The 23369-nt window shown below is 37.1% G+C and overlaps 1 protein-coding gene across 1 annotated transcript in view; it reads left to right on the forward strand.

Annotated features, from left to right (window-relative positions):
- Positions 1-23369, forward strand: part of PTPRQ (protein tyrosine phosphatase receptor type Q) — a 289628-nt gene that overhangs the window by 21767 nt on the left and 244492 nt on the right. Inside the window, exons 11-15 of the mRNA XM_082350721.1 lie at positions 9764-10024; positions 19165-19295; positions 19468-19597; positions 20829-20979; positions 21434-21540. Coding sequence (XP_082206847.1) covers positions 9764-10024; positions 19165-19295; positions 19468-19597; positions 20829-20979; positions 21434-21540 — 780 coding nt within the window. The remainder of the gene's footprint in view (positions 1-9763; positions 10025-19164; positions 19296-19467; positions 19598-20828; positions 20980-21433; positions 21541-23369) is intronic.

The following is a 23369-nucleotide window of genomic DNA, read 5'->3' on the forward strand; positions in this document are numbered from 1 at the left end:
AAATATTGATTTTTCCAATCCAAGAACATGGTATATCTCTCCATCTGTTGGTATCATCTTTAATTTCTTTCATCAGTGTCTTAGAGTTTTCTGCATATAGGTCTTTTGTCTCCCTAGGTAGATTTATTCCTAGATATTTTATTCTTTTTGTTGCAGTGGTATATGGGAGTGTTTCCATAATTTCTCTTTCAGATTTTTCATCATTGGTGTATAGGAATGCAAGAGATTTCTGTGCATTAATTTTGTATCCTGCAACTTTACCAAATTCATTGATTAGCTCTAGTAGTTTTCTGGTGGCATTTTTAGGATTCTCTATGTATAGTATCATGTCATCTGCAAACAGTGACAGTTTTACTTCTTCTTTTCCAATTTGTATTCCTTTTATTTCTTTTTCTTCTCTGATTTCCGTGGGTAGGACTTCCAAAACTATGTTGAATAATAGTGGACATCCTTGTCTCGTTCCTGATCTTAGAGGAAATGCTTCCAGTTTTTCACCATTGAGAATGATGTTTGCTGTGGGTTTGTCATATATGGCCTTTATTATGTTGAGGTAGGTTCCCTCTATGCCCACTTTCTGGAGAGTTTTTATCAGAAATGGGTGTTGAATTTTGTCAAAAGCTTTTTCTGCATCTATTGAGATGATCATATGGTTTCTATTCTTCAATTTGTTAATATGGTGTATCACATTGATTGATTTGCGTATATTGAAGAATCCTTGCATCCCTGGGATAAATCTCACTTGATTGTGGTGTATGATCCTTTTAATGTGTTGTTGGATTCTATTTGCCAGTATTTTGTTGAGGATTTTTGCATCTATATTCATCAGTGATATTGGTCTGTAATTTTCTTTTTTGTAGTATCTTTGTCTGGTTTTGGTATCAGGGTGATGGTGGCCTCATAGAATGAGTTTGGGAGTGTTCCTTCCTCTGCAATTTTTTGGAAGAGTTTGAGAAGAATGGGTGTTAGCTCTTCTCTAAATATTTGATAGAATTCACCTGTGAAGCCCTCTGGTCCTGGACTTTTGTTTGTTGGAAGATTTTTTTTTTAATTAATTAATTTTCATCTTTTTGGCTGTGTTGGGTCTTTGTGCGAGGGCTTTCTCCAGTTGCAGCGAGCGGGGGCCACTCTTCATCGCGGTGCGCGGGCCTCTCACTGTCGTGGCCTCTTTTGTTGCGGAGCACAAGCTCCAGACGCGCAGACTCAGTAGTTGTGGCTCACAGGCCCAGTTGCTCCGCAGCATGTGGGATCTTCCCAGACCAGGGCTCGAACCCGTGTCCCCTGCATTGGCAGGCAGATTCTCAACCACTGCGCCACCAGGGAAGCCCTGTTGGAAGATTTTTAATCACAGTTTCAATTTCTTTACTTGTGATTGGTCTGTTCATATTTTCTGTTTCTTCCTGGTTCAGTCTTGGAAGGTTATACCTTTCTAAGAATTTGTCCATTTCTTCCAGGTTGTCCATTTAATTGCCATAGAGTTACTTGTAGTAGTCTCTTAGGATGCTTTGTATTTCTGCAGTGTCTGTTGTAACTTCTCCTTTTTTATTTCTAATTTTACTGATTTGAGTCCTCTCCCTCTTTTTCTTGATGAGTCTGGCTAAGGGTTTATCAATTTTGTTTATCTTCTCAAAGAACCAGCTTTTAGTTTTATGGATCTTTGCTGCTGTTTTCTTTGTTTCTATTCCATTTCTTTCTCCTCTGATCTTAATGATTTCTTTCCTTCTGCTAACTTTGGGTTTTGTTTGTTCTTCTTTCTCTAGTTCCTTTAGGTGTAAGGTTAGATTGTTTACTTGAGATTTTTCTTGTTTCTTGAGGTAGGCTTTTATAGCTATAAACTTCCCTCCTAGAACTGCTTTTGCTGCATCCCATAGGTTTTGGATCGTTGTATTTTCATTGTCATTTGTCTCTAGGTATTTTTTGATTTCCTCTTTGATTTCTTCAGTGATCTCTTGGTTATTTAGTAACGTATTATTTAGCCTCCATGTGTTTTTGTTTTTTACGTTTTTTTCCCTGTAATTCATTTCTAATCTCATCGCGTTGTGGTCAGAAAAGATGCTTGATATGATTTCAATTTTCTTAAATTTACCGAGGCTTGATTTGTGATGCAAGATGTGATCTATCCTGGAGAATGTTCCATGTGCATTTGAGAAGAAAGTGTAATCTGCTGTTTTCGGATGGAATGTCCTATAAATATGAATTAAATCTATCTGATCTGTTGTGTCATTTAAAGCTTGTGTTTCTTTGTTAATTTTCTGTCTGGATGATCTGTCCATTGGTATAAGTGAGGTGTTAAAGTCCCCAACAGTATTGTGTTACTGTCGATTTCCTCTTTTAGAGCTGTTAGCAGTTGCCTTATGTATTGAGGTGCTCCTGTGTTGGGTGCATATATATTTATAATTGTTATATCTTCTTCTTGGATTGATCCCTTGATCATTATGTAGTGTCCTTCCTTGTCTCTTGTAACATTCTTTATTTTAAAGTCTATTTTGTCTGATATGAGTATAGCTACTCCAGCTTTCTTTTCATTTTCCATTTTCATGGAATATCTTTTTCCATCCCCTCACTTTCAGTCTGTATGTGTCCCTAGGTCTGAAGTGGGTCTCTTGTAGACAGCATATAGATGGGTCTTGTCTTTGTATCCATTCAGCAAGCCTGTGTCTTTTGGTTGGAGCATTTAATCCATTCACGTTTAAGGTAATTATCGATATGTATGTTCCTATGACCATTTTCTTAATTTTGGGGGGGTTTGTTTTTGTAGGTCCTTTTCTTCTCTTGTGTTTCCCACTTAGAGAAGTTCCTTTAGCATTTGTTGTAGAGCTGGTTTGGTGGTGCTGAATTCTCTTAGCTTTTGCTTGTCTGTAATGCTTTTGGTTTCTCTGTTGGATCTGACTGAGATCCTTGCCGGGTAGAGTAATCTTGGTCGTAGTTTCTTCCCTTTCATCACTTTAAGTATATCATGCCACTCCTTTCTGGCTTGTAGAGTTTCTGCTGAGAAATCAGCTGTTAACCTTATGGGAGTTCCCTTCTATGTTATTTGTCGTTTTTCCCTTGCTGCTTTCAATAATTTTCCTTTGTCTTTAATTTTTGCCAATTTGATTACTATGTGTCTTGGCGTGTTTCTCCTTGGGTTTATCCTGTATGGGACTCGCTGCGCTTCCTGGACTTGGGTGGCTATTTCCTTTCCCATGTTAGGGAAGTTTTTGATTATAATCTCTTCAAATATTTTCTCTGGTCCTTTCTCTCTCTCTTCTCCTTCTGGGACCCCTATAATGCGAATGTTGTTGCATTTAATGTTGTCCCAGAGGTCTCTTAGGCTGTCTTCATTTCTTTTCATTCTTTTCTCTTTAGTCTGTTCCACAGCAGTGAATTCCACCATTCTGTCTTCCAGGTCACTTATCCGTTCTTCTGCCTTAGTTATTCTGCTATTGATTCCTTCTAGTGTAGTTTTCATTTCAGTTATTGTATTGTTTATCTCTGTTTGTTTGTTCTTTAATTCTTCTAGGTCTTTGTTAAACATTTCTTGCATCTTCTCGATCTTTGCCTCCATTCTTATTCCGAGGTCCTGGATCATCTTCACTATCATTATTCTGAATTCTTTTTCTGGAAGGTTGCCTATCTCCACTTCATTTAGTTGTTTTTCTGGGGTTTTGTCTTGTTCCTTCATCTGGTATATAGCCCTCTGCTTTTCCAACTTGTGTATCTTTCTGTGAATGTGGTTTTTGTTGCACAGGCTGCAGGATTATAGTTTTTCTTGCTTCTGCTGTCTGCCCTCTGGTGGTTGAGGCTATCTAAGAGGCTTGATTGGAGGCTCTGGTGGTGGGTAGAGCTGACTGCTGCTCTGGTGGGCAGAGCTCAGTAAAACTTTAATCCACTTGACTGTTGATGGGTGGGGCTGGGTTCCCTCCCTGTTGGTTGTTTGGCCTGAGGCAACCCAACACTGGAGCCTACCTGGGCTCTTTGGTGGGGCTAATGACAGACTCTGGGAGGGCTCACTCCAAGGAGTACTTCCCAGAACTTCTGCTGCCAATGTCCTTGTCCCCACGGTGAAACAGAGCCACCCCTCGCCTCTGCAGGAGACCCTCCAACACTAGCAGGTAGGTCTGGTTCAGTCTCTCCTGGTGTCACTGCTCCTTCCCCTGGGTTCCGATGCGCACACTATTTTGTGTGCGCCCTCCAAGAGTGGGGTCTCTGTTTCCCCCAGTCCTGTCGAAGTCCTGCAGTCAATTCCCACTAAGCTTCAGAGTCTGATTCTCCGTGAATTCCTCCTCCCGTTGCCAGACCCCCAGGTTGGGAAGCCTGACGTGGGGCTCAGAACATTCACTCCAGTGGGTGGACTTCTGTGGCATAAGTGTTCGCCAGTCTGTGAGTCACCCACCCACCAGTTATGGGGTTTGATTTTACTGTGATTGCACCCCTCCTACCGTCTCATTGTGGCTTCTCCTTTGTCTTTGGATGTGGGGTATCTGTTTTGGTGAGTTCCAGTGTCTTCCTGTCGATGATTGTTCAGCAGTTAGTTGTGATTCTGGTGTTCTCGCAAGAGGGAGTGAGAGCATGTCCTTCTACTCCACCATCTTGGTTCCAGAGGCCATGCTTTTGAGTTTGTTCTGAGGGCAATGGGAAGCCATTGAGGGGTTTATGCAGGAGAGTGACAAGGTGACCCATGTTACAAAAATGTCTCTCCTGATATGTGCAAAGAATGATTTGTATAGGGGTGAGAGTGGAAGTAGGGAAACCGGGTAAGAGGGTGTTGTAGAATATAGGCAAAAGATTATGGTGGACACGATGGGGAAGTGCAGATGGAAAATAGGAGACAGACTTTATATTATGGAAGTAAGAAGTCTGAGCTTTCACACTGGAGTGCTTGTGATAAGTAAGGGAGAAACTGGAGTTTTGACTTGACTAATTTGGGTGGATAGTGGTGACTGTGAGGAAGGAAAGCTCACTGGACCTCACAGGCCTTTTGGCTAACAAAACGGGCAGCCTGATGGAAAAAGTGAATTGGTTCAAAAAATTGTGTCTTAGCAGGGTCCGCAGTCAACCAGCATCAGATCTTCCTGTTTTAACTTCCAAAGACTAAACCTAAATTTAGTTCCATAACTTTCAAGCTTAAATTTTTGAGAAAACCTACCTAAAGATAAATATCATAGGAAACAGTTGTGAAAAAGGAGACAACTAAGAAAGAGATATTGCTAAAAAAAAAAAACTATTTCATGTCTATTAAATGACCCAATGCAAATTTATAGTCAGAACAAAAGTACTAAAATTAAAATGCATAAGTGGAAAATGAACAGTAGTCTTAGAGCCACCAGTCATTACCAGTTATTACCAGTATGAGGTTAGATTTTCCCCATATTGTCTCAGGGCCTAGGTCTTTGCTCCACAAGATTTAAATCACTGAGTGTGTGTATGTGTGTATGTGTGTGTGTGTGTGTGTGTATATATACACACACACACTTTTCTTTTAATTTTTTTAAATTTTATTTTATTTTATTTTTTAAATTTTTGGCTGTGTTGGGTCTTCGTTGCTGCGTGTGGGCTTTCTCTAGTTGCAGCAAGCGGGGGCTACTCTTCGTTGCGGTGTGCGGGCTTCTCATTGTGGTAGCTTCTTTTGTTGTGGAGCATGGACTCTAGGCGCGCGGGCTTCAGTAGTTTCAGCACTTGGGCTCAGTAGTTGTGGCACGTGGGCTTCAGTAGTTGCAGCACGCGGTCTCGGTAGTTGTGGCTCGCAGGCTCTGGAGCGCAGGCTCAGTAGTTGAGGCACACAGGCTTAGTTGCTCTGTGGCATGTGGGATCTTCCCGGACCAGGGATTGAACCCGTGTCGCCTGCATTGGCAGGCAGATTCTTAACCACTGTGCCACCAGGGGAGTCCCCACTGAGTATATATTTAAATTGGTTTTCATCTCTAAAGTTCTATTCTTCTTTGACTGTAGGGAACTTAGCATATTTCAGCCCATCTACCATCTAAAACCAAATTTTGCCATCCTTTCTATATAGTGAGCTCTTTTGAAATCTTATTAGGCTCTCTATCTTCAGGTGTATGCATAGTTCTCAACTCTGGTTAATTCAAGTACTTATTTATAAAGTCACCATCCAAATGGATGCTGAAACATGGATTAATATATATAAATCCTAGGAAGAATAATAGAATTTTAGGGTTTGAAGTTAGAACAGAGATTTTCTGGCCAAAGCCTCATAAGATATGTAATTCCTCTGATCATTTTATAATGCATCCCTGTAATTTTCCTCTAGTTTGGAGCCATGTCTGTTCTCCAGAGTATCACAAAGCAAATCTACTCCCTGATTCACGTGAAAGTCCATCATATGTTTGGAAATACCCATTAGGTGCTTGTGGTGTCTATATTTTCTTTCCTTCTGGTGGATTTTCTCTAGTTCCTTCAAGTATTCCACTATTTCTTATAATCCTATTTGTCTTTCTATTCAGTTCTTAAACTTTATAATCACTTTTGGCATCACTTGATTATTTATCATTCATCATTTTTACTTGTGTCAAGATGATTAAGCAAATATTAACCTATCCCAAGGTGCAAAGGTGGAAATTAACTCTTTCCTTGTATTCATTCAACAAATAGTTGTTGATAACTATTATTTACTATGTCCTATTTCTCTTTCTTCCATACACTTTGAGGCTGTCAAGCATAGAAGGACATTTACCTTTTAATGAGCTTCTACATGTTACAGACATATAGAAAAAAATAAAATTTACACATTCCTTTATTTTCCTTTCCCCTTTGAACCTTTTCTCTTTGTCTCTTTCTCAGTTATCCTGAAAACAACTAAACAAAACTTGATCTCCAGTTATTACTGTGCGCCTGAACTATAAAGTATGCACTTTGGGAGAAGTCGGTGCTTATGACAACAGACCTTGGAACCAGATTACCTGGGTTACAATTCCAGCTCCACGAGGATCAGTTTATGTCTTTTGGAAAGTCATTCAACCTTTTTGGTCCTCAGTTTTCTTCTCCCTAAAATGGGAATTATAATAATCTTATCTGCTTTATGAAGTTAATATAATTTAAGGGCTCAGACACCAAGCAAGCACTCTGAGAGTCTTTGAGGTTGTTATAATTTTTATTTCTTTACGGGAGTGGAGTGATGGCATTGCGGAGCTATGGCCATCCATAGTGGGAAGTAAAGCTGTTTTAGCTATTTATGTGGTCTCTCTTTGTCTAAGGAGTTAGCTACATCCAAGTTTTCTTGAGGGAAGGAGATCTGTAGGAGAGCTGGTGTTTGAGTTTTCTTTTTTTCCTCTCGTTCTAGAAGAATAAATTTTAAGATAGACTGGGCATCTCTGAGGCCTCATTCTACCTTACCTATCATAAAAACCTTTGAATTTGGCCTAGTTCAGTTTATCTCATATTGAAAAAAACTCATACAGCCCTCAGGGCTGCCACTTCTTCTGAAAAAGCTTTTGCAGGAAAATAGGTAAGGATGGAGGTCATGGTCACAGAGGTGGAGACCCACTGGAATCCACCAGAAATGGCAAAATCTTCTTCCAGTTGAGTTTTCAGAAATTCAGGGTATAGTTTTGAAGAGAGGGAATAACTTTATCCTATTCTACAGCTGTCCAGCCTTGGTGTCCCTCTGCTTTAACATGTCATGTGTTAACACCGTTGACTACATCTCCTTGGACAAGTGGAGTTGGTGTAAAACCTTATATTTACCCACTGGAGGGGATGTTGCTGACTCTGTATACTTTTAGAACCTAGAGTAAACTATGCCTATTTAAAGCCTTGTCTCTCCCTAGAAAATGTTTTCAGCACCCAAGAGCATGCAAGTGAATTTTTTCCATGAGGGCACCGGTTACTCATTTCCAATCCACAGATCTTTAATTGTTGCTCAAAGTACATTTAGAAGCTTTCATAGATCATTGCCCACAGATTCAGATGGATTGGATACTTGTGGAATGTCATGCTAGTCTTGCAAAACCATGCTTACTGTGAGAGCTTTGTAGCCGAAGAAAGCTGTAAGGAATTTAAAGAGGAAACCCACCAAAAATGTTAGTGGTGACAGAAAAAGACAAGTAAACATAACTGGAAAAAGAAAAACATGGTAAAAGTGCCTTGAAACCTAGTAATATACCATATAGAATGTGTTATGGTTAGTATATTGAACGTTTCCTCATAACCACCAAGAACATAAAAGGAAAGTTACATATTACAGCTGAATGAATTGGGGGAGATATTGCACAGATTTTGTGTTCTATATTTCTAATTATAGATGTGTGCTTAAATCTTTTTAGACAGTACTGGCTCTGGGTAAAGTGACAGAATCACATTGTCAGATCATATTGTCACTGTTCTAACAGTGACTTAGAACACGTTCCATCGCATCAAACCAGATGTCACCAAAAAAAAAAGAAAAAAAGAAATGAAAGGCCGTCTCATTTTTTGGAAGGAAAAAATACTTCTTCAGAATGTATATTTTAGAAGAAGATAGAAGATATCTATTTGGAAGAAAGACAGACTTAAGAATCTTACTAGATGGTGTCTCAATAATCTAAAAATAGAATTGAAATTAAAATTGACCTGAGGAAAAATAATGTGAATAGAAGTTATCTAAAATTTCAAATCTGCTCTAAATAGCAGAATAGAGGATTGTGGTACAATAAAGCTCTTGAATAGAGGTCAGGGAGAGTATAAAATGTAAATGAATCCTTCCACCAAACTGTTGCCAGAACCATGTTCCTAAAAATGAAATGAAACGTCTGCTCACAATTGCTGTGCAGACAGGGTAAAGTCTGACCTCGAGATCATGGCATGCAAAGCCTCTCACAGACAGCGGCCAGCCTCAGAGGTGGCCCGTTCATTCCCGGTCCCTGTTCCTCACACACACCCTGTGCTTGAACCACCCTGAGTGCCTGCCCTGTGCCTGGAACTGCTCTGAGCACTTTATGCATAAATGCAATCTCTCACTTAATTGTCACAGGAACCCTGCAAAGTAGATGTCCTTCCCATTTTAGGGATGAAAAAGCCAAGGCACAGAGTGACTAAGTAACTAACCAAAGACTAGAAGTTGGAAGCTAGTTGCCAAGGACTAGTGACTAGTATCTTGCCCTGCTAGTAAAGAGTTAGAAGAACTTGGTATTCCCTGAATACACGATGATGCCCATTTTGGTTTCCAGGCCTTGCTGATGCTTTTCTCTTGGTCCAGGATTCCCTCCTGACTACCTCTCCCCACCACGCACACTCTTTCCGGTAGACTTGTACTATCCTATGAGACTCAGATAAAACATCATCATCGACTCTGGAAAGCCTTCCCCAATTACCTCTGCTAGAATTGTGGATTTCTTCCTCTATTCTCAACAGCCTTTTGTTCATGTCACTCTAACCATTTGGGACTCTAGTTAGCGATCTGTACATGTCTTTTCTGAGATTGGGAACTCTTTGAAAGCAGGAATCTGGCCTTATTTATTTGAGCACTCCTCCTAGTATATAGGTTTTCAAAAGTATTTTCTTAATAAATAGATAAAAAGGAAAAAATGGGAAAATCTCAGATTTTTATGTTTTTTTCAGACTGTTAATGTGAATCAAAAAATGAAAGTTAATTAGGTCCTTTCAATACATATGTACATAGTCTTTCAGAATGTACACCTTATTCCTCTGTCCAGTGGTGACCTAGTAAACATAAGTTTCATATTTAGGCATTTAATTTTTTCACAAATTCTACAACATGCTAGACATAATATAGAGAAATATGAAAGTTTTAAGAAAATACTAATTATAAATATCTCTTTTTATCTTTCAGAGCCGAAACCAGTTCAAATTGTTATCCCTTATGAAAGTCATAGCACCTCTGTAATCTTATTTGTTCAGATGCCTGATATTGGAGTATTTGATGGCATACATATTGCAAGCGACAGAGGGCCAAATGTAACAAAGTTTTTGAAACAGGACAATAAAATAACTGTTGACAATTTAACCCCAGGCACAGAATATAATTTCTTTGTTTCTACCATCAGTGGGACTAAATTAAGTAATATGTATTATGTGCCTGCAGTAAAAACATGTAAGTATTTTAGGACTTCTCTAAGTTGCTTCTTTTTTAAAAAATTTTTTATATTTTTATTTATTTATTTATTTTTTAACATATTTATTGGAGTACGATTGCTTTACAATGGTGTGTTAGTTTCTGCTTTATAACAAAGTGAATCAGCTATACATATACATATATCCCCATATCTCTTCCCTCTTGCGTCTCCCTCCCTCCCACTCTCCCTATCCCACCCCTCTTGGTGGTCACAAAGCACTGAGCTGATCTCCCTGTGCAATGCGGCTGCTTCCCACTAGCTATTGGTTTTACATTTGGTAGTGTATATATGTCCATGCCACTCTCTCACTTTGTCCCAGCTTAGTCTTCCCCCTTCCCATGTCCTCAAGTCCGTTCTCTAGTAGGTCTGTGTCTTTATTCCTATCCTGCCCCTAGGTTCTTCATGACATTTTTTTTTTTTTTTAGATTCCATATATCCCTGTTAGCATATGGTATTTGTTTTTCTCTTTCTGACTGACTTCACTCTGTAGGGCAGACTCTAGGTCCATCCACCTCACTACAAATAACTCAATTTCGTTTCTTTTTATGCCTGAGTAATATTCCATTGTATATATGTGCCACATCTTCTTTATCCATTCATCTGTCGATGGACACTTATGTTGCTTCCATGTCCTGGCTATTGTAAATAGAGCAGCAATGAACATTGTGGTACGTGACTCTTTTTGAATTACGGTTTTCTCAGGGTATATGCCCAGTAGTGGGATTGCTGGGTCATATGGTAGTTCTATTTTTAGTTTTTTCAGGAACCTCCATACTGTTCTCCATAGTGGCTATATCAATTTACATTCCCACCAACAGTGCAAGAGGGTTCTCTTTTCTCCACACCCTCTCCAGAATTTATTGTTTGTAGACTTTTTGATGATGGCCATTCTGACTGGTGTGAGATGATATCTCATTGTAGTTTTGATTTGCATTTCTCTAATGATTAATGATGTTGAGCATTCTTTCATGTGTTTGTTGGCAATCTGTATATCTTCTTTGGAGAAATGTCTATTTAGGTCTTCTGCCCATTTTTGGATTGGGTTGTTTGTGTTTTTGATATTGAGCTGCATGAGCTGCTTGTAAATTTTGGAGATAAATCCTTTGTCAGTTGCTTCATTTGCAAATATTTTCTCCCATTCTGAGGGTTGTCTTTTCATCTTGTTTCCTTTGCTGTGCAAAAGCTTTTAAGTTTCATTAGGTCCCATTTGTTTATTTTTGTTTTTATTTCCATTTCTCTAGGAGGTGGGTCAAAAAGGATCTTGCTGTGATGTATGTCATAGAGTGTTCTGCCTATGTTTTCCTCTAAGAGTTTTATAGTGTCTGGCTTTACATTTAGGTCTTTAATCCATTTTGAGTTTATTTTTGTGTATGGTGTTAGGGAGAGTTCTGATTTCATTCTTTTACATGTAGCTGTCCAGTTTTCCCAGCACCACTTATTGAAGAGGCTGTATTTTCTCCATTGTATATTCTTGCCTCCTTTATCAAAGATAAGGTGACCATATGTGCGTGGGGTTATCTATGGGCTTTCTATCCTGTTCCATTGATCTATATTTCTGTTTTTGTGCCAGTACCATACTGTCTTGATTACTGTAGCTTTGTAGTACAGTCTGAATTCAGGGAGCCTGATTCCTCCAGCTCCGTTTTTCTTAAGATTGCTTTGGCTATTCGGGGTCTTTTGTGTTTCTATACAAATTGTGAAATTTTTTCTTCTAGTTCTGTGAAAAATGCCATTGGTAGTTTGATAGGGATTGCATTGAATCTGTAGATTGCTTGAGTAGTATAGTCATTTTCACAATGTTGATTCTTCCAATCCAAGAACATGGTATATCTCTCCATCTGTTTGTATCATCTTTAATTTCTTTCATCAGTGTCTTATAGTTTTCTGCATACAGGTCTTTTGTTTCCTTAGGTAGGTTTATTCCTAGGTATTTTATTCTTTTTGTTGCCATGGTAAATGGGAGTGTTTCCTTAATTTCTCTTTCAGATTTCTCATGATTAGTGTATAGGAATGCAAGAGATTTCTGTGCATTAAGTTTTGTGTCCTGGTACTTTACCAAATTCATTGATTAGCTCTAGTAGTTTTCTGGTAGCATCTTTAGGATTCTCTATGTATAGTATCATGTCATCTGCAAACAGTGACAGTTTTACTTCTTCTTTTCTGATTTGGATTCCTTTTATTTCTTTTTTGTCTCTGATTGCTGTGGCTAAAACTTCCGAAACTGTGTTGAATAATAGTGGTGAGAGTGTGCAACCTTGTCTTGTTCCTGATCTTAGTGGATATGGTTTCAGTTTTTCACCATTGAGGACGATGTTGGCTGTGGGTTTGTCATATATGGCCTTTATTCTGTTGAGGTAAGTTTCCTCTGTGCCTACTTTCTGGAGGGTTTTTATCATAAATGGGTGTTGAATTTTGTCGAAAGCTTTTTCTGCATCTGTTGAGATGGTCATATGGTTTTTATTCTTCAATTTGTTAATATGGTGTATCACATTGATTGATTTGCATATATTGAAGAATTCTTGCATTCCTGGGATAAACCCCACTTGATCATGGTGTATCATCCTTTTAATGTGCTGTTGGATTCTGTTTGCTAGTATTTTGTTGAGGATTTTTGCATCTGTGTTCATCAGTGATAGTGACCTGTAGTTTTCTTTCTTTGTGACATCTTTGTCTGGTTTTGGTATCAGGGTGATGGTGGCCTCGTAGAATGAGTTTGGGAGTGTTCCTCCCTCTGCAATATTTTGGAAGAATTTGAGAAGGATAGGTGTTAGCTCTTCTCTGAATGTTTTTTTTTTGTGTGTGTGTGTTCCAATAAAACTTTATTTATAAAAACAGGTGGTGCGCCAGATTTGACCCATACATATCATCTATCTTGGAATATATTCTGAAATACTAGTTATCTTAACAATCCCTGTAACTTTTTACCTGCTCAAATGATCAACTGTACTTTCCAAACTGAAACACTAACAAAGAAGTGCAAAAATGGAGGGGAATGGATAAACAACTCTGATATATTTATGCAATTGAATACCACTCTCCAATAAAAAGCAGTAACTTAGTGTTATCTGGATCAACATGGATGAATCTCAAACATTTCATGCTGTGTGAAAAAAATAGAGAAGAGTATGGTTCCATTCATATGAGGCTGTAAAACAGGCAAAACTAACTCATGATAATTGAAATCAGAAGAGAGGTTGCCTGTGGATGGAGTGATTGACTGGGAAGGGGCATGAAGAAACTTATTTCAGTGGATGCAAAATGTACCTCATTTTTTTTTTTTTTTTTTTTAGAGCTAAGATTTTCTTTCTTTCTTTCTTTCTTTCTTTCTTTCTTTCTTTCTTTCTTTCTTTCTTTCTTTCTAGTTGTTTTGTTTGTTTGTTTTTTTATACTGCAGGTTCTTATTAGGCATCAGTTTTATACACATCAGTGTATACATGTCAATCCCAATCGCCCAATTCAGCACACCACCATCCCCACCCCACCGCAGTTTTCCCCCCTTGGTGTCCATATGTCCGTTCTCTACATCTGTGTCTCAACTTCTGCCCTGCAAACCGGCTCATCTGTACCATTTTTCTAGGTTCCACATACATGCGTTAATATACGATATTTGTTTTTCTCTTTCTGACTTACTTCACTCTGTATGACAGTCTCTAGATCCATCCACGTCTCAGCAAATGACTCAATTTAGTGATTTTTTATGGCTGAGTAATATTCCATTGTATATATGTACCACATCTTCTTTATCCATTCGTCTGTTGATGGGCATTTAGGTTGCTTCCATGACCTGGCTATTGTAAATAGTACTGCAATGAACATTGGGGTGCATGTGTCTTTTTGAATTACGGTTTTCTCTGGGTATATGCCCAGTAGTGGGATTGCTGGGTCATATGGTAATTCTATTTTTAGTTTTTTAAGGAACCTCCATATTGTTCTCCATAGTGGCTGTATCAATTTACATTCCCACCAACAGTGCAAGAGGGTTCCCTTTTCTCCACACCCTCTCCAGCATTTGTTGTTTGTAGATTTTCTGATGATGCCCATTCTAACTGGTGTGAGGTGATACCTCATTGTAGTTTTGATTTGCATTTCTCTAATAATTAGTGATGTTGAGCACCTTTTCATGTGCTTCGTGGCCGTCTGTATGTCTTCTGTGGAGAAATGTCTATTTAGGTCTTCTGCCCATTTTTGGATTGGGGTGTTTGTTTCTTTAATATTGAGCTGAATGAGCTGTTTATATATTTTGGAGATTAATCCTTTGTCCGTTGATTCGTTTGCAAATATTTTCTCCCATTCTGAGGGTTGTCTTTTTGTCTTGTTTATGGTTTCCTTTGCTGTGCAAAAGCTTTTAAGTTTCATTAGGTCCCATTTGTTTATTTTTGTTTTTATTTCCGTTACTCTAGGAGGTGGATCCAGAAAGATCTTGCTGTGATTTATGTCAAAGAGTGTTCTTCCTATGTTTTCCTCTAAGAGTTTTATAGTGTCTGGCTTTACATTTAGGTCTTTAATCCATTTTGAGTTTATTTTTGTGTATAGTGTTAGGGAATATTCTAATTTCATTCTTTTACATGTAGCTGTCCAGTTTTCCCAGCACCACTTATTGAAGAGACTGTCTTTTCTCCATTGTATATTCTTGCCTCCTTTACCAAAGATAAGGTGACCATATGTGCGTGGGTTTATCTCTGGGCTTTCTATCTTGTTCCATTGACCTATGTTTCTGTTTTTGTGCCACTACCATATTGTCTTGATTACTGTAGCTTTGTAGTATAGTCTGAAGTCAGGGAGTCTGATTCCTCCAGCTCCGTTTTTTTCCCTCAAGACTGCTTTGGCTATTCGGGGTCTTTTGTGTCTCCATACAAATTTTAAGATGATTTGTTCTAGTTCCGTAAAAAATGCCATTGGTAATTTGATAGGGATTGCATTAAATCTGTAGATTGCTTTGGGTAGTATAGTCATTTTCACAATGTTGATTTTTCCAATCCAAGAACATGGTATATCTTTCCATCTGTTGGTATCATCTTTAATTTCTTTCATCAGTGTCTTATAGTTTTCTGCATACAGGTCTTTTGTCTCCCTAGGTAGGTTTATCCCTAGGTATTTTATTCTTTTTGTTGCAGTGGTAAATGGGAGTGTTTCCATAATTTCTCTTTCAGATTTTTCGTCATTAGTGTATAGGAATGCAAGAGATTTCTGTGCATTAATTTTGTATCCTGCAACTTTACCATATTCATTAATTAGCTCTAGCAGTTTTCTGGTGGCAATTTTAGGATTCTCTATGTATAATATCATGTCATCCGCAAACAGTGACAGTTTTACTTCTTCTTTTCCAATTTGTATTCCTTTTATTTCTTTTTCTTCTCTGATTGCCGTGGCTAGGACTTCCAGAACTATGTTGAATAATAGTGGTGAGAGTGAACATCCTTGTCTCGTTCCTGATCTTAGAGGAAATGCTTTCAGTTTTTCACCATTGAGAATGATGTTTGCTGTGGGTTTGTCGTAAATGGCCTTTATTATGTTGAGGTAGGTTCCCTCTATGCCCACTTTCTGGAGAGTTTTTATCATAAATGGGTGTTGAATTTTGTCAAAAGCTTTTTCTGCATCTATTGAGATGATCATATGGTTTTTATTCTTCAATTTGTTAAGATGGTGTATCACATTGATTGATTTGCATATATTGAAGAATCCTTGCATCCCTGGGATAAATCCCACTTGATCGTGGTGTATGATCCTTTTAATGTGTTGTTGGATTCTGTTTGCTAGTATTTTGTTGAGGATTTTTGCATCTATATTCATCAGTGATATTGGTCTGTAATTTTCTTTTTTTGTAGTGTCTTTGTCTGGTTTTGGTATCAGGGTGATGGTGGCCTCACAGAATGAGTTTGGGAGTGTTCCTTCCTCTGCAATTTTTTGGAAGAGTTTGAGAAGGATAGGTGTTAGCTGTTCTCTAAATGTTTGATAGAATTCACCTGTGAAGCCATCTGGTCCTGGACTTTTGTTTGTTGGAAGATTTTTAATCACAGTTTCAATTTCATTGCTTGTGATTGGTCTGTTCATATTTTCTGTTTCTTCCTGGTTCAGTCTTGGAAGGTTATACCTTTCTAAGAATTTGTCCATTTCTTCCAGGTTGTCCTTTTTATTGGCATAAAGTTGCTTGTAGTAGTCTCTTAGGATGCTTTGTATTTCTGCAGTGTCTGTTGTAACTTCTCCTTTTTCATTTCTGATTTTATTGATTTGAGTCCTCTCCCTCTTTTTCTTGATGAGTCTGGCTAATGGCTTATCAATTTTGTTTATCTTCTCAAAGAACCAACTTTTAGTTTTATTGATCTTTGCTATTGTTTTCTTTGTGTCTATTTCATTTATTTCTGCTCTGATCTTTATGATTTCTTTCCTTCTGCTAACTTTGGGTTTTGTTTGTTCTTCTTTCTCTAGTTTCTTTAGGTGTAAGGTTAGATTATTTACTTGAGATGTTTCTTGTTTCTTGAGGTAGGCTTGTATAGCTATAAACTTCCCTCTTAGAACTGCTTTTGCTGCATCCCATAGATTTTGGGTCGTCGTGTTTTCATTGTCATTTGTCTCTAGGTATTTTTTGATTTCCTCTTTGATTTCTTCAGTGATCTCTTGGTTATTTAGTAACGTATTGTTTAGCCTCCATGTGTTTGTCTTTTTTACGTTTTTTTTCCTTGTAATTCATTTCTAATCTCATAGCATTGTGGTCAGAAAAGATGCTTGATATGATTTCAATTTTCTTAAATTTACTGAGGCTTGATTTGTGACCCAAGATGTGATCTATCCTGGAGAATGTTCCGTGCGCACTTGAGAAGAAAGTGTAATCTGCTGTTTTTGGATGGAATGTCCTATAAATATCAATTAAATCTAGCTGGTGTATTGTGTCATTTAAACCTTCTGTTTCCCTATTTATTTTCATTTTGGATGATCTGTCCATTGGTGTAAGTGAGGTGTTAAAGTCCCCCACTATTATTGTGTTACTGTCAATTTCCTCTTTTATGGCTGTTAGCAGTTGCCTTATGTATTGAGGTGCTCCTATGTTGGGTGCATGTATGTTTATAATTGTTATATCTTCTTCTTGGATTGATCCCTTGATCATTATGTAGTGTCCTTCCTTTTCTCTTGTCACATTCTTTATTTTAAAGTCTATTTTATCTGATATGAGTATAGCTACTCCAGCTTTCTTTTGATTTCCATTTGCATGGAATATCTTTTTCCATCCCCTCACTTTCAGTCTGTATGTGTCCCTAGGTCTAAAGTGGGTCTCTTGTAGACAGCATATACATGGGTCTTGTTTTTGTATCCATTCAGCCAGTCTCTGTCTTTTGGTTGGAGCATATAATCCATTTACATTTAAGGTAATTATTGATATGTATGTTCCTATTACCATTTTCTTAAAAATATGGAATGCTTCACAAATTTGCGTGTCATCCTTGCACAGGGGCCATGCTAATCTTCTCTGTATTGTTCCAATTTTAGTTTGTGTGCTGCCGAAGCGAGCACCTAAGTTGCTTCTTGATTTTGATTTTGTGTGTCATTTCAAATTAGTAGTCTACATTCACTTTAACGCAATTGTTTTCAAATATCCTTTAAAACAGTTGCAAAAACCTCATTACTGAGCCTGATCTTTAATTGCCCAAGTATGCAGATAGAGCTAACCTTGTTTAAAATTAGTAAGTCATGAATTTTTTCTTATCTATTAACAGAAAAAAAATACTTGCATATTAATCGGAATTTTCAATGACTTTATTCGAGTGAGGAATGTGAGTAATATTTAGGCAGATTATGAAATCTAGATCATATTTTTTGAGTCTAGGGGCCCTGATAGTGTCTCTCAAAGCATATAATCTAAGTGTGTGTTTGCTCATTCCATGCTGCCATTTGTCTGGAAAGAACTAGCTTGTATTTTCTTTACCTCTTTGAATATTTTAAATTAATATGTTTAATATTTGTTCATACCAATACTTACATTTTGAGATTCATGATTTTGATTTATCTTTAAGTCACTCAAAAATTCTACAGATATTAATTTCGAAATTTTGGGATACTTGAAATTTATCTAAGGTATCCATCTACTTGATGTAGAAATAAATGACAAAGAATAATAAATGCCGTATAAAAATCACGTGGTGTCCTAAAAACATGTTTCTGAGTATAAATATAAATAAATGTCCAGGTTCTTAATGATTTGCTCTTCCTGATTATAAATCTTCACGTAGGTTATTATACCACTACGAGTGTTCTTCCCCCAAATTGTAATCCTTCCATTACTGTTTAAACTCAATTTTTTTCCACAAAATAATCTCAAATTGATGTCACAAAACACGTTATTCCAATAGCATTTTAACTTGTTCATAATCAGCTCAGTATTATGTTTATTTTACTTTTGCTTGTAGTTTTTGTAACTTTTTATATCTGTGTTCTCTGCCTCTCTTTCTTATACTATGAATCATTGTGGGCAGCATTCTATTTGACAGTTCTTGTCTTTAAAAATGAGTAATACTTGATCATCTATATCAATATCATTATATCAATCAGTAGAAATACCAATATATGAGATGATTGTCTAAAGCTGACATTTTTCAGGTCTTCTAAAATAATTGTTTTCTTTTATGCTAGATGAGATCTTTAAACTGGGAAAACTAAACAGTAAAACTCATCAGATAAAATTTGTTTTTAACTTCAGCCAATATTTGATACAAAGGGATTCTTTTACTTCTTTGTGTAGACTTCATATTTCTCTCTCTGTTGTCTTTTCAGCTTATGCTAGTATTTTCAGAAAGCTTTAATTCGTTTTTCCTCCTTTGAATATTGTACATTTGCTCCTGTGAATTTGCTCTTATGTAGTTTTTATTGCAACATCAAAGTTAGCTGCATGTAATGGTATTTACAATGATTCTGAGTATTGCAATTGATTATCATATTTTATAAGCTGTCATTTGTGTAAACAGCTATTTTTAATTAGGATATATAATTCATTAATGAACTATTGTCCTGTTTTACACTGTGCTTTTTATTCCCTTTAAAGGGGTAAAAAAAAAAAAAAAAAAAAAAAAAAAATCCCCGGTTAGAAAACATGCAGGAGGAATTTAAGTGTTTCGTGTATTTTGGGTAGGTCTCAAAGCACCGTCAAATATCCATGAGGGCAAAGTTACAGACTCTTCCATTGAAATTCTCTGGAATCGAGCTGATGGGAATTTTCAGCATTATGAAATCACATGCATAAATTGTGCTGCTGCTTTCATGGTACGTTATAAGGGGTTCTCAGAGGAATAACTTTTATTCTGAAGCCAGTATTGCTGCATTCTTATATTAGGTAGTAGTGAAACTAAATAACCCCCAACCTTTTTTTGCTTGTGTTTGATTTTGGAGCATTTCTTAAATGAACACTTGGTAAGTTATTCTTTTGGATCGATAGGTCCAGAAGGTATTTCAAGAAGCAGCAACATTCTCTAACCTGGATCCTGGCACAGTGTACACCTTTTCAGTTCGCACTGAAAAAGAAGGTTTTAAAGACAGTTCTCCCTACATAAAAGAAATACAGACAGGTACAGCCTATGTAAGCACTTTAGGTATTATTCAGTGTTCAAATATTTTTTTAAAATTTCCAATTTTCTAAAATATTTTATTGTTAATGTAATCAGAAGGATTCCATAAAAATGCTTTGGTTTTATGTATTACTTTCTTTTTTTAAAAAGTCATTTATTTATTGATTGAGGTACCATTGACATATTATATAAGTTTCAATGTTCAAATATTCATTTGGTTCTTATAGGGAAGATTTAATAGTTCATTCTTCTCAAATTTTCTTAATGGGCAGGCAGTACTTCCTCTTGTCTCTTTTTCTATTTCCCCTTGTATGAATTAGCACAATCTCTTTTGTGTGTCTGTTTCCAGACAATAGAGTTGCTAACTGTCTGGGTTCTGGCCAGAGTCTCCATTTGTGATTTAGTTTTTCCATTGTTCAGTTAAACAGACAATGAAGTGCCATTTCCCCAGCGTTAGCAACTTACTCCCAATGGCAGATGGTGATTTATTCTACGGTAGTCATATGAAATAAAGGATGATTGGGAAGGGTGTATGCAAAATGTGTACGTTTTCAAATGTAGGTGAAGTAAAATTGTCAACTATTCTACTAATGTAACTATTTTAGATATTCTTGACATGGATGGTATGGGAACATTGATTTATGTATTTAGAAACTGGTCATGTCTGGTATTCTTGTACTGTAATACCACAGAATGGAATTGAGAGAGAATATTGTGGCAATTTTGTTCCTTTCTTATGCATGGGAGAATTTTAAAGGGGAAACAAAATATATATTTTATACTATTTTAACATTTTTTTTCAGAAAATAAGGGAAGCATTTCATATTTAGATTGCAGTTAACTTTCCTGCTGATTAACCTTGTCACTATTTGGTATTTAATTAGAATGAGTCCTAAAAATCATTAAATATTTCTGAGGTTGGTGATTACACAAGACCAAGATATCACTTCTTCCTACATTATAGAGGCAGGGGAAATATTGAGTACAACACTGCTGGGGTACATATCGGCTCTGTTTCAAAGTTTACAATGATTCTTGTTTTTGTTTTTGTTTTTTTCCCCCCACTCTTTTAACTTTGCATATCTACCAGGAAGAGTAAAAGGAATGTCTTGGTTTCCCTCAGAGTTTGCAAAGAGTCAAACAAATCCTGAGAGTATTTCAGGGTGGTTTTAAAATAGGTGCTTTGTACGGTAGAAAATGTTATTTTACGTGTATGTTTTAAATGATATAGCCCCAAGTGCGGTTGAATTTCTGAATCACAGTAGGAATTCAAATGCAGTAACCGTTAGCTGGCCTTCAGCTAGAAGTCTTCTGGATGGATACATTATTTCAATATCCAGTGAAAGCTTAATGAAAGAAGAAATCCTGCCTTCCACAAAAAGGTATGAAAATATTGAAAAGAAATCATATCAAGTTACATGGAACACAAGATGAACATTTTACATGTGTTGTTAGAAAGCTATGTTAGTTGTTTAGTATAAATAGAAATTAGAAAACTTTGCAAGAGAACTTTTTGGACTATAGTGTGATAAGAATAACTAAATCTGATATACAGTACCAATTTATTTATGCTAATAGATAGTAATGAATTAATTCATGATTTCATCATGCTTGTATGTATGACATACACACTTCTTGACTTAAATTTCTCCACGTAAGAAGCTATGCTTTCTCAATAACTGTTTGTGTGTAAGCATAGCAAATTGTTTCCATAATAGATAATAAAAAACCAAAACTTATATATAAAATTCTTTCTGCAAGTAGTGTGAGAAGATGGAGTTTTCCAAATGTTTCTGAGCTCAATATCTTAATATGTGATTTTTCTTTAATGTGTAGGACATTCTCATTTAACAGCCTTTCTCCAGGGACTGACTTTTTAATTAGCATTATAGCTACCAAGGGACTAAAGAGAAGCCATCCTACTGTCCTCATGGTTAGCACTTGTAAGTTCATTTTATATTTAACTTTTCATGGGTTAAGGGAAAATAAGGGAAGTAGTTGTGTTTAAAGCCAATGTTTAGTTAACAATCAATATAGAAGTGGTTTATGACATTATGGCTTGCAGAGAAGGAGCACTTCATTTACATGGAGAATGCCTGCATTATGTTCCTTTCTCTATCATTTATTGTGACCTTGGGCAAGACTATGTGACCTTGGGCAAAACTATGAGGTTCTCACTTAAACGATGAGAATAATTATTCCTGCCTAGGTATAAAATCTTGTTGCTAAAATCAAATGCAAAGCTCTTTGTGAAAAGAGCAAAATACTCTAAAACCCTAAGGTATTGTCATCTTGAAATACTCAATATTTTTCTAATATTTTGACTATATCTGTTAACATTTTATGAAAAACAAAACTTTGGAACTAGAAAAATAGATGGCACTGTCTTTTTCTTAAATAAATTTATTTATTCATTTATTTAATTTTTGGGTGCATTGGGTCTTTGCTGCTGTGCGTGGGCTTTCTCTAGTTACTGAGAGCGGGGGCTACTCTTTGTTGCGGTGTGCGGGCTTCTCATTGCGGTGGCTTCTCTTGTTGCGGAGCACGGGCTCTAGGCACGTGGGCTTCAGTAGTTGTGGCCTGAGGGCTCTAGAGTGCAGGCTCAGTAGTTGTGGCGCACGGGCTTAGTTGCTCCACGGCATGTGGGATCTCCCCGGACCAGGGCTCGAACCCGTGTTCCCTGCATTGGCAGGCGGATTCTTAACCACTGCACCACCATGGAAGTCCGGCACTGTCTTTTCAGTTGCATTTCTTGGGTTCAGTTTGCCTCTTCTGACCTTATTAGCATCACTTACACGTATGCCTGCCCTGAACATATACAGATGTTCCAAAGAGCCCTGTCACTTGTGGGTCACAGTCACGTGAACGTGTGCTCAAGTACCCATGCCCTATCAGTGTGAGAGGAGGCTTCCTCTCAGGATTTGCAGTGTGGAGGATGGGAAAGCACTGTAAAATGCAGCAACAGTCAAATCAATTCCCGGAAAATAAACTAAAAAAATTTGAGCATTATTATATACCAGCAGTGGTACTATGTGCTTAAGTTACTGTGTTGAATCTCCCGGAGTTATCTAAAATGTAAGTTAAGGCTCATAGGTGTTCATAACTCATTGCTGAAGGTAAGATTTAACCCAGGTATCTCACTCTCAAACTGATATGACACTCTGCTGCCTCTCATAAAGACCATCCTAAGAACCATCAGCAATAGATGAGAAAAGGCTTTTTTTAAAAAATGGTAATTCATGTCTTATATCAGTGAAAGAGTCTTGGATTGCTGCTTAGATTTGGTTGTGTTATTATCATTGTCAGCAGCATCATCGCCATTGTCATCATCATCACGTTGAGCGCTTGTTCTTTGTCAGGCACTTTGCCTAGCATTTTCTATGCTTTATGTCCCTGAATTCTCAATCATGATATTCATTCTACTAATCATGATGAGATGCATGTTGTTTTACGAATGAGGAAACTGAGGCTTAGAGAATTTCAGTAGCTTGTACAGGATGACAGATTTCAACCCATATTTCCCTGACATCAAATTCTGTCCTTGTAACCACTCTGCTTTGGTGGAAAGGCCACTATGCTATAGGAAGGACTGACACTACCCATTCTTAGCTCTATGGCTTTGTACAAATCATTATTCTATTTGGACCTCAAGCTCCTCATTTCTACCCTAGGTTTAATAGTACAATCTGTATTTTAAAAAATTTTTTTATTTTATTTTATATTTATTTATTTATTTTTGGTTCCATTGGGTCTTCGTTGCTGTGCTCGGGCT

Source organism: Balaenoptera borealis, assembly GCF_965194805.1.
Source record: "Balaenoptera borealis genome assembly, chromosome: 13".
NCBI classification, from domain to species: Eukaryota; Metazoa; Chordata; class Mammalia; order Artiodactyla; family Balaenopteridae; genus Balaenoptera; species Balaenoptera borealis.